This window comes from Bubalus kerabau, chromosome 16 (genome assembly GCF_029407905.1).
Source record: "Bubalus kerabau isolate K-KA32 ecotype Philippines breed swamp buffalo chromosome 16, PCC_UOA_SB_1v2, whole genome shotgun sequence".
In the NCBI taxonomy this organism is placed as follows: Eukaryota; Metazoa; Chordata; class Mammalia; order Artiodactyla; family Bovidae; genus Bubalus; species Bubalus kerabau.
In genome coordinates this window covers 74106470-74122549 of record NC_073639.1, presented here as the reverse complement: position 1 = coordinate 74122549, position 16080 = coordinate 74106470, and the positions used below count along the sequence as shown (strand labels likewise).

Below are 16080 nucleotides of genomic sequence, written 5' to 3'. Positions count from 1 at the left end.
CTTCTTATAACCTACCCTCCCTCCCACCTCCATACAAACACACAGGTGTACCCACAAACCTGCTCTGATCAGACTGGTTGCCTCACTTGCACTGGGCTACCTCCATGCTTTCATCCAGGTTATGTGGTTGGGGCCAGGACTGCCATGGGAAGTCCTGAAGTCAAGAAGGGCTGGGTTATGGCAAAGGAGACAGTGGCATGCAGCTGGCAGCACAGTTCAGCTCAATACTCAGCCCAACACCGATACACAGCTGTGCTCTAACTAAAGGAGAGGAACCAGTGAAAACAACAGCCAACATTCACCAAGTACTTACATATCAGACACTGTGCTAATAAGCATTTTACAAGTACCATCTCTTAATACTAAGAATCTCCATTCTAGAAGGTGTTATTACCATCTCCATGTTACATGAGAAAACTGACACAGAGATCAAGTAATTCATGCAGAGTTCCACAGCTAATTAAAGGTGGGCTTGCCACTCAAAGCCCGATGTGTCTGGCCGGAGTATTTTACTGAACCACCATCTCCCAAGTGGGCTAGACTTGCAGGGAATAATCACTTAACTTACATCAAGTCCTTCCTTTCTCCAGTATCATTAGAGAAAGACCCCTTGAAAGGACTGAAAGGACCACATCCAGTTGGAAGCATTCTCATGACTAACCACCAGGTGAAATGCTGCGGTCATATTTTTACCCATTTCACATTCAAGACCAAGCTCCCAAGGACCTCTTCTGCAGCTGCCTCACTGTACATAACCATCCTCATTCAATCCATCTCAAAACAAATTCTGACAATGACACACGAACTGTACATAGCAGCTGGCCTACCAGGTCCTTTATGCAGCTCAACATACAAGGTGACACCAAGTTAAGACAAGTGAAGTTCCAATTAGGGTACTTCCATCTCCCTCCCTGTATCCTGATCCAGTGCCTGTCAAACCCAGGAGGGGCTTGGAGTCAGGTGTTTGATCGTGGAGAAAGCTGCTAGGGTTGGCCCAGCAGATGGGGAAGGGGATGGCATCACTTCTTCACAATCTGAATGACATCCTCGTCCTCCAACGTATGGTCTTTACCCACTTTTTGAGGATTGTGTTTCACAGACAGACCCCACACCAGAGCACTGTATGGAAGGAAAAAAAGAACATTCAGTGTAAATAATCACCTAGCTTCTAGCTACCTAGGTGTCACTTTCTGTTTAGAGTTAGCATTCCAGTTCTTAAGAGTCAAAGGCCTGCAACAGACAAGGTTCCCAATCCCCAGTCAAAGCCCAAAGGCTTTAGCTTCCCCTGAAGTGTGGCACACTGGAGCCTTCACATAAAACATGGAAGACTTGAAAGTTATGTGGTTCCCCATGCTCCAGAGCCAATTTATGAAAGTCAAGGAAAAAAATACAAATGAGAAGTATGACAAGACTAATTTAAAAATAAAAGGAGAAAGCACAGACTTGTTACAGAGAAATACCCTGAAATAACTGATTGGAAATTGATTCCTACAAATGCAATGTCAGTTACAGAATACTAGTTTTCATTGGGCCTATGAACCATCAGTGGTTACTGGTAAGAAACGTAGGATATCCTTCCTTAGCCATACTAGGAAAACTCTATCAAGAGAGTATTTGCTTATCCAAAAGGTGTAGGTGGGGCTCAGTACCCAGTGAAGCCCAATATGATGCTGGCAGGAAGAATTAACATTTTGTGTTTGCCAAGAGGAAAATGAATTAACAAGAGAACCTCAGAGCAATTTGTATTGTCAGTCCTCCCAACTTGAAAAGGTGTTTAGGGCTCTTCCTGCTCCAAGTTGGCATGGTGTCACTTTCTGTTTTGATTTAGCATTTAAGAAGACATTGCAAGGTTCTAACCAAGCAAGCATTTCCTGATGCCTAATTTCTATAACAGGGAGGCCTGGCATGCTGCGATTCATGGGGTCGCAAAGAGTCGGACACAACTGAGCGACTGAACTGAATGAATTTCTATAACACTATCCTAAGAATTACTCATTAGAAGAATCAGTAGCTCACAGGGAAAAGAAGGCACCACATGCCATCATACTTACTATTTAAATTCTTTGATAAGATTTTTGTGAATCTTCATGCAGAAATCCTCCACTGTGGTCCTGGAGTAAGGCAACACCACTGGGGACGTATAATCGGGCAACTGGCCCTTGGGTTTGGTGTAACTAGAACACAGAGGGAGCAGAGGCTGCTTACTTCTTAGAATGCTTCATGTGTGAACACAACTCAACCCTCCATCAACCCAGAGACCAGACATGGATAACCTCTATCTTGAGGGAGAAGGTGCCCTCAATATGGCCTTGCAGATGATAGGAATTAATTTATTTTTATCTCCAAAAACAGATTATGTTAATGAGCTCTAGCAGGTATTATTTTTGGACAGTCTGCTGTAAGTCCTACAGTAATAACACCCTCTCCACTAAGACTTACATCCTCACTAGTTTCAGATAGTCCCAGATCTTTTCCAACAGGTCATCAAAATTCCAGCGGTGATGGGCAGAGATGGGTACACAGTGAGGCACCTTATAGATAATATCCAACTCCTCAATGGAAATCTGATCAATCTTATTTAACACATAGATACAGGGGATATAGACTCTACAGAAATAGAAAAACAGTATGTTAGTCTGGAGCTGTGGACAAGACTGTCAGTCTGATTCAACAGCCCCTCACCCAGGACTCAAAATCAGAGACTCTAAACTGGAATCATGAGAAAGTCAGCCAAAAAAAACAAAATGTTTCTTACCAAAATAAGGTAGAACATGCAAAAAGTGAATTATCAGTTAAGAAGTAACGGAACTCAAGCCACAGTCCCTAGTCATGCAACTAACTACTGAGAAAGCATGCTGCAGTGTAAATAATATAAGCTTTAGAGTCACACAGAATGTATTCCCAGCTCTGTCACTTTCTAGACATGTGTCCCTAGGCGATCTCAGAGTTAATTTCCCAGTTGTTTTATGAACTGTAAGAATGTAAAACACTTCTAATACTATAATAACTTCAAGAATTAAAAAAAAAAATTTAAACACAACATCTAGCAATGTCACAATCCTAAGTGTCCAATCAATAGGGCAGCTAAGGTTACTAATAATTAGGCCAGCTACAACTTCGCAGGCTTCAGTTGCCTCACTTATAAAACATGTAACTCAAAGCACCAGTTTTTGTCTGTTTTCAGAATGCCAGAAATAACTTAACAGTAGTTTCAATTATTACTTAATTTCAAATAGTAATGTCTCATGTTATGTAAGATCTCAGTTATGTACTCTTAGAGAACAGATACATCCCAGTCTGCTCTAAGTTCTGCAGAACAGCCTATAGAATTTCTCAGATGGATTAATTCTGTGCGAGCAGACTGAGAACCTACTCTCTTGAACCATCATACAACACAGAGCTTAGGGGATAGTCTAGTTTATAGCAAGTAACTGAAACAAGCAATTTGATAATCATCAAACTTCAGAGCAAAGAAGGATGTTAGCAATCAAGAACAACCCTTCATTTTATCAAGAAAGCAAGGCCCACTATTACTAATAAGAGCACAAGTGGAGTTAGAACTGCTGTCTGCCAGATTCACAATCCAAAGCTGCTTCCATTTACAAGGCTTCAAATTCAAACTCAGGCACCATTTAGTCAGTACCTGTTTCCTTCCACCACATCAATGAGGTCATCTGCTGTGGCATCACTACGCAGAGTCACATCAGCATTATGGATTTTGTACTCAGCCAGAATGCTCTTCACAGTTTCAGCATCCAGCTCACTCTGAGGGCACTGAATGGGCACAGAAGACAACAACTGGTCAGAGAGCAAAAAAAAAAAAAATCTCCTAAAAGTATCTGTTGATATACCCAGATAATTCTAGATAAAGTGCAAATTTATTTCTAAAGACCGTTATCCTAGATAAGACAGGCTTTGGGTAGGAAATACTTAAAATCTAAAGAGGTAATTAAAATGTCATATGGGTGGGCCCTAATCCAATATGACTCATGTCCCCCCTTACAAGACTGGAACACAGACACACAGAGGGAGGATCATATGAAAACACAGGAAAAGACAGCCATTTATAAGCCAAAGACAGAGGCCTCAGAAGAAACCAGTACGGCTCACATCTTGATGTCAAATATCCAGGCTCCAGAATTAAGAGAATTATATTTCTGCTGTTTACACCACCCACTCTATAGTACTTTACTACAGCAGCCATAGCAAAAATACAGAAAGAAGGCTCCAACTCAAACATTATGAGAAGATAATAGGAAAGATCTTTGGGGCAGGACAGCTTAAGTCTATGCCAGTCAAATAATTTGGACCTCTAGAATATTAGATGTTATAGGAAATTCTCAATCCTCAATTATATGACTTAGAAGGAGCATTTGGTGGAACTAATCTGAAACACTTTAATTGGCTTTCAGGATTCTAAACTTTTCTGATTTTCTTTCTTGACTGAGAAGTTTCATTTGCTGATTCTTCCCATCTCCTGGCCTCTAATCATTGTGAGAGGGTGGAAGAAGGTATCACAAAGCTCAATCCTTGGAACTCTTTTCTATTTATACTCCCTTCCTCAGCTAAGTGATCTCAGCTAAGCTCATGGCTTTAAAATTGATAACCAATAAATTTATACCTGCAGCAAGATCTTTCATCAAATGCCTACTGCTACTGCTAAGTCACTTCAGTCGTTTCCGACTCTGTGTGACCCCATAGACGGCAGCCCACCAGGCTCCCCCGTCCCTGGGATTCTCCAGGCAAGAACGCTGGAGTGGGTTGCCATTTCCTTCTCCAATGCATGAAAGTGAAAAGTGCAAGTCAAGTCGCTCAGTCATGACTGACCCTCAGCGACCCCATGGACTGCAGCCCACCAGGCTCCTCCGTCCATGGGATCTTCTAGGCAGGAGTACTGGAGTGGGGTGCCATTGCCTTCTCCGATCAAATGCCTATTTGACAGTAATATTTGGATACCTAACTTGAGTGTTACTGGCATCTTAAACTCAATATCTGATCTTCCCCTCCCTTCCAAATCTATTCTGCACTTAAACCCTACCATTTTAGTCACGAGAGTCCGTTTTCTAGCTCATAACAAAAACTCACCATCACCTCTTTCTCTCACAACCCACATCCAGTTTAGCTGTAATTCCCACCAACTATTTCCAAGATCTTTCCACAATAACTACTCCACATCTCCTCCACTATTACAACTCTGATCTAAGAAACAATCACCTCTTGCCTAGATTATTGTAATAACCTCTTAAATGGGTTCTGTGTGTCTGTTCTTAACCCATTTCAGTCTGTTTTCAACAAACAGCCAGACTGATTCCATTAAAACCTGAATCAATTTTATTCCACAGGCTGGAACCCAACCATCTTCTGCAAAGTAAATGTATGTATGACCCTATGCCATGACTTCGTTTCTTACTACTCTTCTACTTGCTCATCCTGCTGGTCTTCAAACAAGCAAAGGCAAGCCCTACCTGTCTGGCACTTGGATGTTCCCTCTACATGAAATGCCCTTCCTCAAGATATTCATTTGGTTCACTCCTTCTTGTCACCTCAGTGAAGATTTCTCTGATCAACCTACTTAGAACCACAACCCTTCCACCAACACTCTCCATCCTCTTTCCCTAGTTAACTTCTGTCCTTAGTTTACCCTAACATAATATACTGTAATAGTGCAGCAGGTAGCACTCAGACTCATAATATACTATAATCACTCATTAATTTTGTTTGCTACTTACCCATTCGAATATAAAGCCAGGAATTTTTGCCCCCTCTTCCATTTCCAAATAGGAAAAGGAGTACGTCAAGGCTGTATATTGTCACCCTGCTTATTTAACTTATATGCAGAGTACATTATGAGAAACGCTGGGCTGGAGGAAGCACAAGCTGGAATCAAGATTGCCGGGAGAAATATCAATAACCTCAGGTATGCAGATACCACCACCCTCATGGCAGAAAGTGAAGAACTAAAGAACTTCTAGATGAAAGTGAAAGAGGAGAGTAAAAAAGTTGGCTTAAAGCTCAACATTCAGAAAACGAAGACCATGACATCCGGTCCCATCACTTCATGGCAAATGGATGGGAAACAGTGGCTGACTTTATTTCTCTGGGCTCCAAAATCACTGCAGATGGTGATTGCAGCCATGAAATTAAAAGACGCTTACTCCTTGGAAGGAAAGTTATGACCAACCTAGACAACATATTAAAAAGCAGAGACATTACTTTGCCAACAAAGGTCTGTCTAGTGAAGACTCATGAGAGTCCCTTGGACTGCAAGGAGATCCAACCAGTCCATCCTAAAGGAGATCAGTCCTGGGTGTTCATTGGAAGGACTGATGCTCAAGCTGAAACTCCAATACTTTGGAGACCTGATGTGAAGAACTGACTCATTTGAAGACCCTGATGCTGGGAAAGATTGAGGGCAGGAGGAGAAGGGGACGACAGAGGATGAGATGGCTGGATGGCATCACCGACTCAATGGACATGGGTTTGGGTGGATTCCGGGAGTTGGTGATGGACAGGGAGGCCTGGCATGCTGTGATTCATGGGGTCGCAAAGAGTTGGACACGACTGAGCGACTGAACTGACTGAACTTCCATTTCCACTGAAAGCCTAAACAATGGTGGCCCATGGGAGGTGCTCTATAAATCTGTGTTGAGTAAATGAAAATAGATGATATAAGCAGCCATCTACTTCATGCAAGCATAAGCTTTAGTTCCATACCACCCCAAAGAGGAAATAAAGCCACAAAAGTAGTCTGAGATGGACTCTTGTCCTACTCTGTCAGTCATTACAATGTCATTGTAGGACTTCAATTAGCTCTGGAGAAGCCAAGCAATTTCCAAATGTCAGTGTCCACATACCACAATCCACTCTCCACCCCAGTCCCTTCAACAACCTACCCCATATACTTTCTTCACTTACAGTGGCTGTGAGATTAATGCCTCCTTTATCCTTCTTCTTAAAGCCAATGTTGGGGGGTTTGCTGTTCAAGCGAATGCCAAAGCCTTCCAGCTCATTTTCAATTATCTTCTTATGTCCCAAGGGTTTCAGGACATCCAGAACAATCAAGATCAAGTTACACGTTCTGGCCACTGAAGAATTGAAAATAAAAAAATCTTTTTCAAAGATCATTAAAGACCTGCAAATGCAGGAGATGTAAGAGACCAAGTTCGATCCCTGGGTAGGGAAGGTCCCCTGAAGGAGGAAATGGCAACCCACTCCAGTATTCTTGCCTGAAAAATCCTATGGACAGAAGAGCCTAGCGGGCTACAGTCCATAGCGTCACAAAGAGTCGGACACAACTGAAGTGACTTAGCACGCATACATATACACACACACATGAAGTTAAGGTTTCCAAAGATTTATGCCAGAGTCACTCTGCAATGTATGCTTTGTTTTCTGTTAGTGCATCGAGAGATGTGTCTAGATCTAGATATACTAGCATTCTAGATACACTAGCAGAAAAATAATTTGGAATGAAGATACAAACCAGGTAATAACCTGAATCCCTGAAAAAGTTAAGAAAGATTTAAAAGAATAAAGTTATCCAGTTCGCTTATTTTTTTGTCAACTTTCTTGAGCTATAATTTATAAAAAATAAATAGTACCCATGTTAAGCATACAATTTGATGACAAATGTATACACCTATGTAACCACCATAGCAACTGAGATTCAGAACATTTCCATCATCTCCAAAAGTTCCCTTGTACCCCTTTGCAATGTCTCCCTTTCAATTCCCAGTCACCCACTGCTCTGTCACCATAGGTTAAGTTGCATTTTTAAGAATTTTCTATAAATGGAATCATACAAAATGTAGTCTTTTGTGCCCGACTCTTTTCATTTAGCAAGTTCCTAATAGTCATCCATGAATGACTTCAAACCTATAATTCTATAAATAGCTAAATTATTACTTTAATGTAAGGGTGGAATAAAAATACTTTCAAACATGAAAAAACAAGAACAATTTACCTATCATTCACTCTTTTTCGTTAAGTTTCTAAATAATGTACTTCAGCAAAACCTGAAAATAACCCAAAAAAGGTAAGACAACAACTCTAAGAAATAGGGGATCCCATACACAATCTCAGCCATGCAAAAAATCTGGAGCTGGAGAAGGAAATGGCAACCCACTCCAGTATTTTTGCCTGGGAAATCCCATGGACAGAGGAACCTGGTGGGCTACAGTCCATGGGGTCGCAAAGAGTCGGACACAACTGAGCAACTTCACTTTCACTTTCAAGAAATAAATAAATGTATCTATAAAAATAAAAAATCTGGAGCTACACTGTCCAACACAGACTCCACTAGCCACCTGGGGCTATTCAAATTTAAATTAAAATGATAAAATTTAAAATTCCATAACTCAATTGCACCAGGCACACAAAGTCCTCAATAGCCACTGTATTCAAATATCTAGAAAAATACTGATTGATAGGCATTTGATCTACTGGAGCATTTGAAAACTATTAGCAAACAGAAAAGTAAACAAAATAAGAACCAATTATTAACTCAATGAAAAACAAATTTAAAAAGCAGATTTCAAGATTAAAGAAATCAAGTCATAATACAGTACTTATCTCAGCACTGAATAAGTTACACAGTCATTACATAATAACATAAACCATGACTGATGAGTTAACTAAAAATTATAACCTGAAAAAATATATTTGAAAATATATTTGAAAAAATAGAAGAGATATGGAGTACGAGAGAGCTAATTTCCTACCATAACATGAAACCAATAGATGGTATTTAAAATTAATTAACCATGAAACAGTAATATAAGCATAACATTTTAAAATATGAAGTAGAAGAAACAGTTGAAGACTTGACAGTACTTGCCAATGGGGAATGACAGTAGAGATGAAAACAGATGGAGTAGCAGATTAGTGCGATTTATGATTAGTCTTTTTTTTTTTTTTTAAAGGTTGCATCATGTGGCTTGTGGTCCTTGACCAAGGATTGAATCCACTCCCTAAGCAGTGAAAGCATGGAGCTCTAACCACTGGACCACCAAAGAATTCCCCTATGATTAGCCTTTTATAACATTTTACTTTATTTTTTTTTTAATTTGTATAAAATTTTACTTTAAATGAAAAAAAAAAAGAAGAAAAGGCATGAGTGGGAGTCAGGAAACCTGAGGTCTAGCTCTGAATCTGTCACAACAGGGCAACATTGTATCAAAGCGCTTCACTTCTCCTGTCCTTCCTTTCCCTTCAAATGGGGGTCTGGGCTGTTCTCTGAATACCTTCAAGTTCCAACATTTTGCTCCAGTGAGAAGTCAGGTAAAACTACTCCCTTCACTGTGGTGCCAACTCCAAGCTCCACAGTCCCTAAAGGAACAGCACTCAGTGAAGAGATGATATACCAGGACGGTGGCCCCAGAACACTCACCTGCAATGACTTGACGGCCTCTACCTTTCCCATCCTTGGCACCCTCAATGATACCTGGGAGATCCAGAAGCTGCAAGATTAAGGAGAGAAAAGGAAAAGTTGGTTATAAATCTCAACAGATTAAACAGAATGATTTAAGTATTCAAAATTCAGGAGATCTAAATCCAACCTTCCTTGTAAGTGAATGTGTAAATCTTACTTTTACTAAATACCAGCTGCAAGCTTCTTACATACTTTATCTCACTCAAAATACCTAGCAAGTCTGTGAATAAGGATATTAGTTGAGGTTCAGAGAGGTTAAGTGGTTTGCCCAAAGTCACAGTCCAAATAAATCAGATTTTAATCCACATCTTGGGGACACAAATCCATAATTCTACCTTAGTATCTTTCAATATTTTCCCACTTTCCAGAAAGTTGAGCCTCCACACAAATTCTTTACTATAGATAATAACTGGATCACGATATTCACAAGTGATAAATCCTGAGACCTTTGCAAATCCTCCAATTCACAAAAATTTCTGCAGCCATTCTTAAGCAAGCACATAAGAATCGCCTATAAAACAATTCAGAATGCAGATATTTAAGCCCTATCCCTGCAAATTCTACTTTGCAAGAGCCAAAGTAGGATTCAGATACTGATCTGTATTTCAAAAGGCTCCAAGGGTGACTCTGATATGTGTCTTCAGTTGAAAATAACCACTCAATTGCCCGGGAAATGCAATAAAGTAAAACTTCACATAAGTCACAGTGTATGTACCTAATGATAAGAACATCAAAACCAAATCTGTAGCACTCATGATTCAAATTCATAAACTACAGTTACAAGCTCTTAAGAGTCTGTTACGAGCATATGTAAAACCTGAAAATACCAAGGGCCATGGTACTGAATGGCCAATACTGAATTATCTACATGAACAGACAGGGATATAGTTGCAGCTTATCAAAACATCATTTAAAACTAGTCTTTGCTGGGGAATTCCCTTGCAGTCTAGTGGTTAAGACTCTCCACTTTGAATGCCGAGGGCCTGGGTTTCATCCCAGGTCTAGAAACTAAGATCCTACAAGCTGTGCAGCATGGCCAAAGGGAAAAAAAACAACTATCCTTTGATATTATATATCAGCATATCTGATATTACAGAAATATACTTCACATTAAATAAACCACAAGGAAAAAGAACAAACTCGGGAGGTGTTTAGAGTTCAACTTTTCCATTCAAGAACCTGCTCAAAAGCTCCTCCCTATTCCTCACTACATAATAAATAACATCACCTCCTCTAAAACTGGGACTAGTGAGCATACCAGATCTTGATTTCTAAGTACCTGTCTCCAACAAAAGGGAGGAACAGCTCCTTCAGAAGTGGTTCATTGCAGGGCTGGGGCAGGAAAAATATAAGATAAGCCTGGGGACCTCCCTGGTGATCCAGGGGCAAAGACTACACTCCCAATAATTCAGGGGGCCTAGGTTCAATCCCTGGTCAGGGAACTAGATTCTGCCTTCTGCAACTAAGACCTGGCACAGTGCAATAAATAAAATAATATTTCCTTTAATATTAAACTGAGAAAAAAAGAGCAAGAGCTTTCTAACTGTGGCAGCTGAACATGGTAGAGAAATTTATTGAGGCCCCAACACACATAAAAGCAAGTTAACTTAAGCTTTTCTTGAGAGGGAAATATTTAAAATTACATTAAACTATTTAAATATTTTAAATTACACTGAACTATTAAAATGAGGCAACTAAATTTCACCCAATAAAAACAGGCCATCCTTTACATATATGAATTTCAGATTACAACTAAGAATTGAGAAAAGAAAAAAATATATCTTCAAATCACATAAATGTAGATTTTAAGAACTGTATGCTAACCTACTTTAAATTCGAATGCCCTTAGAAGTTAAAGCAGATATATGTGCATGTTCATATATATACATACACAACACACACACACACACATATATATGACAACAAGAGTCCTAGGGACTCTGGCAAGGTGAAACATAAGCCCCATAATTTTTAAAGCACTGTACATCCACTTTGCAGGCCAATCTCTGACTATGTGAAACATCAGTTTTCTTCTAACATCACTGGTTAATTGGTTAGTTGGTGGTTCAGCTACTACTTGAACATCTCCAGACACAGTAACTAATTACCTCGAGGTACTATTCCATTTCTAGGCACCTTTATTGTTAAAAAAGATCTTCCTAACAACAGCAACAACAACAAAAACCAGAAATCAATCTCCTTATAATTATTAGATGGTTCTAATTTTGTATACCATTCCCCAGAGAATCACAGATAATGAATCCTCTGCCACAAAAGAGCCTTTAAAAAAGCATTTTGAGGGCAATCATTTTAATCCAGTTAAACACACCTACTAGTATGCCTACTTAACTTGGTTTCTGGAGAAAGTTGAAAGGGAAGGAAAAACAGGCAGAGGGCACAGATGGAAAAGAAAGCACCATGAAAAAAAGGAAGAAAAAAACCTGAAAAGGTCAAAAGAGACTGAAATAAATAAAGGTTTTGAAGAAAAGACAAGAAAAGAGAGGGGTTATACCAAGAGGTGCCATAACATCTCTTCAGGAAAGAGGTTACTCTCTGAACTGACAAAACTGACTATCAATAAGATTTGGAAACCCGATGAAATTAAGCAGTGGTCCAGATATGCCCAAGTGTCCTCATTCTTATTATATACATTGGCATGGAGTCCTAGAAAGGCATGTGTTCTAATGGAACCTAACCAGAAAGAAAAAGTCACTGAAAATACCACCAGGACACTGGTCCCTCCTTACTTCAGACTCTGTAATAAGGAAATACAAATGCACTTCACAACTCACTCTGTAACTCACTGTTTAGAGGGAAAACAAATGCCTACACTAAAGAGTTTTTAAATGTTCTGCCAAGGCACTGGGGGCATTCTGATTTTCAAGACAAACAGCAATTCTCAGTATCTATCAACCTACTAGATCCAAGAAGCTCACAATTTCACCATTAGATTCTACTACACTGATTTCAACAATAACAGATCCAAATCTTTGGAAAGTTGGATTTTTCAGAGATTACTATGGCAAAAATTAAGCAACACACAAAAATAAGGGTGGAAAAAGAAACAAATCTGGCAGTATTTAATCTGACTCCAAAGTCTGAGAAGTTACATGGTACCTAACAGTGTCCATATCCCATTAGTAAATAACATTGTTATTTACTTACAGCTACAGTAAATGTAGCTATAAGATCATAAATAATTGTTTGGCTCTAACTATTAAAGGAACAGGTTACTTCTCTTGGCCTGGAGCACCACAAAAAATTACTAGAAACAGAAAAGTTGTCAGGAAATAATTACTAAGACACTGAGGGTATGAACCTACTGAGACACTAAGGGTTTGGGACCCTCTAGCCTATATTCAAATGTCATGAAATTCAGCACCTTACCTTCTTAGCTGCAGAGCCAAAAAGAAAGTGTTACATCATATTTTACGCATATCTTTCATACCCAAGTGGACTCCTCATTAGGGAGCTCTAAATCTATCATCTATCTGAGAACTTTTGAAGACAACAACTTCATTAAGCCTCACAGATAAGAATTACCTTCTAAAAAGGGTCTGATCATGTTATTCTTTATTAAGAAGTTTCTAATGGCTCCCAGCTATGTACAAGATAAAATTCAACTTCCTTGACAGGCACATAAGATCCTTCATAATTCAGCTCCAATCTACCTTTACAAATTCAGTTTCTACTACTTCCTATCCACAGCTAAGCTCAAAATGCAGGCTGTTTCCCATTACAGCTGTCTGAAATTGCCCTTTATATTCTCCAGCTGATAAAATTCTAATAAACATCAAAACCCATCTTACTGTCACTTTCTATGTAAAGCTTTTTCTGTCTTAGCAGACCTTCCCTCACCCCATCCTCAGGTGGAAAAAGGAGTCCTTCCTTTCTCTGTGTTTTTACAAACGATATTTTTATTTGTATGCACTGGTCTTCTCTGTCTCCCCTGCTAGCCAAAGAGGTTCTGGTAGATCAAATACGAGGCTTGGCATACAGAAAGTTCCAAATAAGTTCTTTTTTAATGAATGGAAGAACTGACTTCTTCCAGTTCTTGGCCTGCAGGCCTAACTTACCTGGATCTTAGCACCTTTGTATCTGATGACACCAGGCACAGTGGTCAGGGTGGTGAACTCGTAGGCTGCCACCTCGGAATATACCCCTGCCAGGTTACTGAGCAGCGTTGACTTCCCCACAGACGGAAAACCCACAAACCCAATTCGAGCATCACCCGTCTTGGCAACATCAAATCCTAAAATACCAATAAACATAAAAAGAAGAATGTTATCCTGGGAGCATTGAGACTCAAGCAATTCCTTTTACATTCTGGTCGCCTACCCCTCTAAAACCTATTTCTCCAACTTTTAACAGTTTTATCTCTAGGGTAGAACTCAAGCACACAAAATTCCCCCATGGCAATTCACAGTATTTAATGGATTGTTTGATGGAAAAACTTTATACCTCTAACTGTTGTTATATACCTATACACAGTATTTAGGGCCCAAATATTATACAATAATTGATCTAAAAAACTTTTTTTTTTCCCTACAAACCCTGGGAACTGTGTGACTAGCAAGAGTTTTCTTTTCTTACAATTAGTTGCAAACAAATTCAAAGCCAAATCTGTGGCCGTTCTCTAGAAGTGCACAGACCTTGTGACATTACTTTTCATACCAACTTTCTCTTGGCTTCAACTTATTCTTCCTACCTTCACTTCCCTTTGCAGTAACTTCCTTTATCTTGTCGACTCTTTATTTATATATTTCACTGAGCCAACATAAATCTATTTTGGATCAGGACAGGATATACAGAAACAAAACCCTAGTTCACTTAGAGAGAATATTCATTAACCTTTGAAATCAGCAGAATTGGGAATTCCCTGGCAGCCCAGTGGTTACAACTCTGCACTTTCGCTGCCAAGGCCCAGGTCAATCCCTGATAGGGGAACTAAAATCCCACAAGCAACATTGTATGGCCAAAAAAAAAAAAACCCCACACAAACCCAGAAATCAATAGAATAAAAATAAACACAATTCAAGAATTTAAGCTTAGAAAACATAAATCTACTTTGATAGACATTTCTAAACTAGTTTTTACCATATGCCTTTACTACTTTCATAGAAATTACACACACACAAAAGGAAAAGAGAAACCGCAGCACAAACCTTCTCCTGGTCCTCCACCACCACCACCTTTTGGAGTAATGAGCTCCCTGCGAAGCTTAGCAAGACGAGCCTTAAGCAACCCTAGGTGGTGTGCTGTGGCCTTGTTCTTCTGAGTCCGAGCCATCTATTAGGGAGGAATCACAGCCATAAATCAGAAGCAGTTCCTACAAGGTAAAACATCCAGAATGAATGCTCCCCCAGCTCTGAGAAGGATGTTTTCTTCTAAGTCCTACTAACGTCACTATACCCATTTTAAGTCAGACTTTGAAAGAGTAAAAATTCATTCTCTCCATCACCCAGTCAATTCGCCCCATTACAGAGCAAACAACTGAGGCCCAGAGAAGAAATGCGACCAAAATCATTACAATCAGCGTTCACAGATTAGACTACAACTCAACTGCTGAACCCTTTACAGCTGCTTGTACCCCGTGTACCCCAATCGATTTTCAAGAACTCTGAGCCCTTCAGACAGAAGAACCACACAACAATCCAGGTGGAATCAAACCTACCACAGGTGACAATTTACTTCCAGATCCTATTCCCGGGAGCAACACTCTGGGAAAGGGGGTCACCAAAGCAGAGACTAGGGAAGAAGGGGTGCGAAGAGAGATACGGAGGTTTGTGAGCAAGACAGGGCTAAAGTGAGGAGATAGGATTCCGTGCTGCTCACAGAAAAGAAAACAGAAAACTCAAAGTTCAGACAGAAGCCGAATGCTGGGAGGGGGCGCCAAGTAAGGTGCAAAAGTACGGAGCGCGGGCCCGGGCTGAGGGGAGTCAAGAAGAGCGAGCCGAGGCTGAGGGGAGGCCGGCAACGCGGCCCCGGGCCTGGCACGTCTGACGGGAGCTCAGGCGGGAGCAACGCCGCTTCAGACGAAGGCTAGGACGGAGCGTTCGAGCGTCCGTTACCTCGGCTTCGATCTCCGCGATCTTAGCTAGGGTGCTGCTCATGGTGGCGAGTTGCGGGGGACTCAACGGCCTCCACAGGAGCAGCTCCCCGCCTCACAGTCGCCGGCAGACCGGCCACAACCACCAGGAGCTACAGCAGTGCGCAAGCGCGGTATTTCCTGTTTCTCACGAGAGTTCCGCGCGGGGCTCACCGCGAGATTTACAACGTGAATTGGTTTCCTCCTCCTCCTCAGCCCGCCCCGCCCCGTCCCGCGAGCCAGTGCGGTGTCATAGAGCCCGCGGGAGTGGGGGCCAGAGAGGCCGCCCCGGTCCTTACCTCCCCGAGCGCGCTGAGGGTCGCGCGCCGCTCGGCCCCGCCCCGCCGGACGTGCGCTCCGCGTAGGGCTCCGCGCCCAGCGCCCGGCGCGTGGTGTATGTGGAGCGACTCCTCGCTGCTGACCCGCAACAATCAGACCCTTTTTCCTGAAAAGGGCACCCACATCTTCCTCGCCAGCACCGACGGGTGCTGGGGCCCCTTTCACTGCTGGGGAGACACCCGGGGGACTGCTTGGCCTCCTGGGTTGATGTGGAGACCGATCT

The 16080-nt window shown here is 41.1% G+C and overlaps 1 protein-coding gene across 1 annotated transcript; it reads right to left on the bottom strand.

The window, feature by feature from the left end:
* Positions 1-806: 806 nt before the first annotated feature.
* DRG1 (developmentally regulated GTP binding protein 1) lies at positions 807-15681 on the bottom strand. Its single transcript, XM_055549577.1, has 9 exons — positions 15502-15681; positions 14596-14719; positions 13507-13682; positions 9389-9458; positions 6916-7085; positions 3644-3774; positions 2440-2607; positions 2052-2174; positions 807-1119 (listed from the first exon to the last, which is right to left on the bottom strand). The coding sequence occupies exons 1-9, from the start codon at positions 15541-15543 to the stop codon at positions 1020-1022; spliced, it is 1104 nt and encodes a 367-aa protein (XP_055405552.1). The 5' UTR covers positions 15544-15681; the 3' UTR covers positions 807-1019.
* Positions 15682-16080: the final 399 nt, after the last annotated feature.

What these genes read in the sequence shown, in the direction of transcription:
- DRG1 (XM_055549577.1), bottom strand. Translation starts at nt 15,543, where the DNA reads ATGAGCAGCACCCTAGCTAAGATCGCGGAGATCGAAGCCGAG. An exon ending in AGGCCGTCAAGTCATTGCAG is followed by an intron (nt 7,086 to 9,388) that starts GTGAGTGTTCTG and finishes TCAATTCTTCAG; the next exon opens with TGGCCAGAACGTGTAACTTG. An exon ending in GCATTAATCTCACAGCCACT is followed by an intron (nt 3,775 to 6,915) that starts GTAAGTGAAGAA and finishes GTGCCCATTCAG; the next exon opens with TGCCCTCAGAGTGAGCTGGA.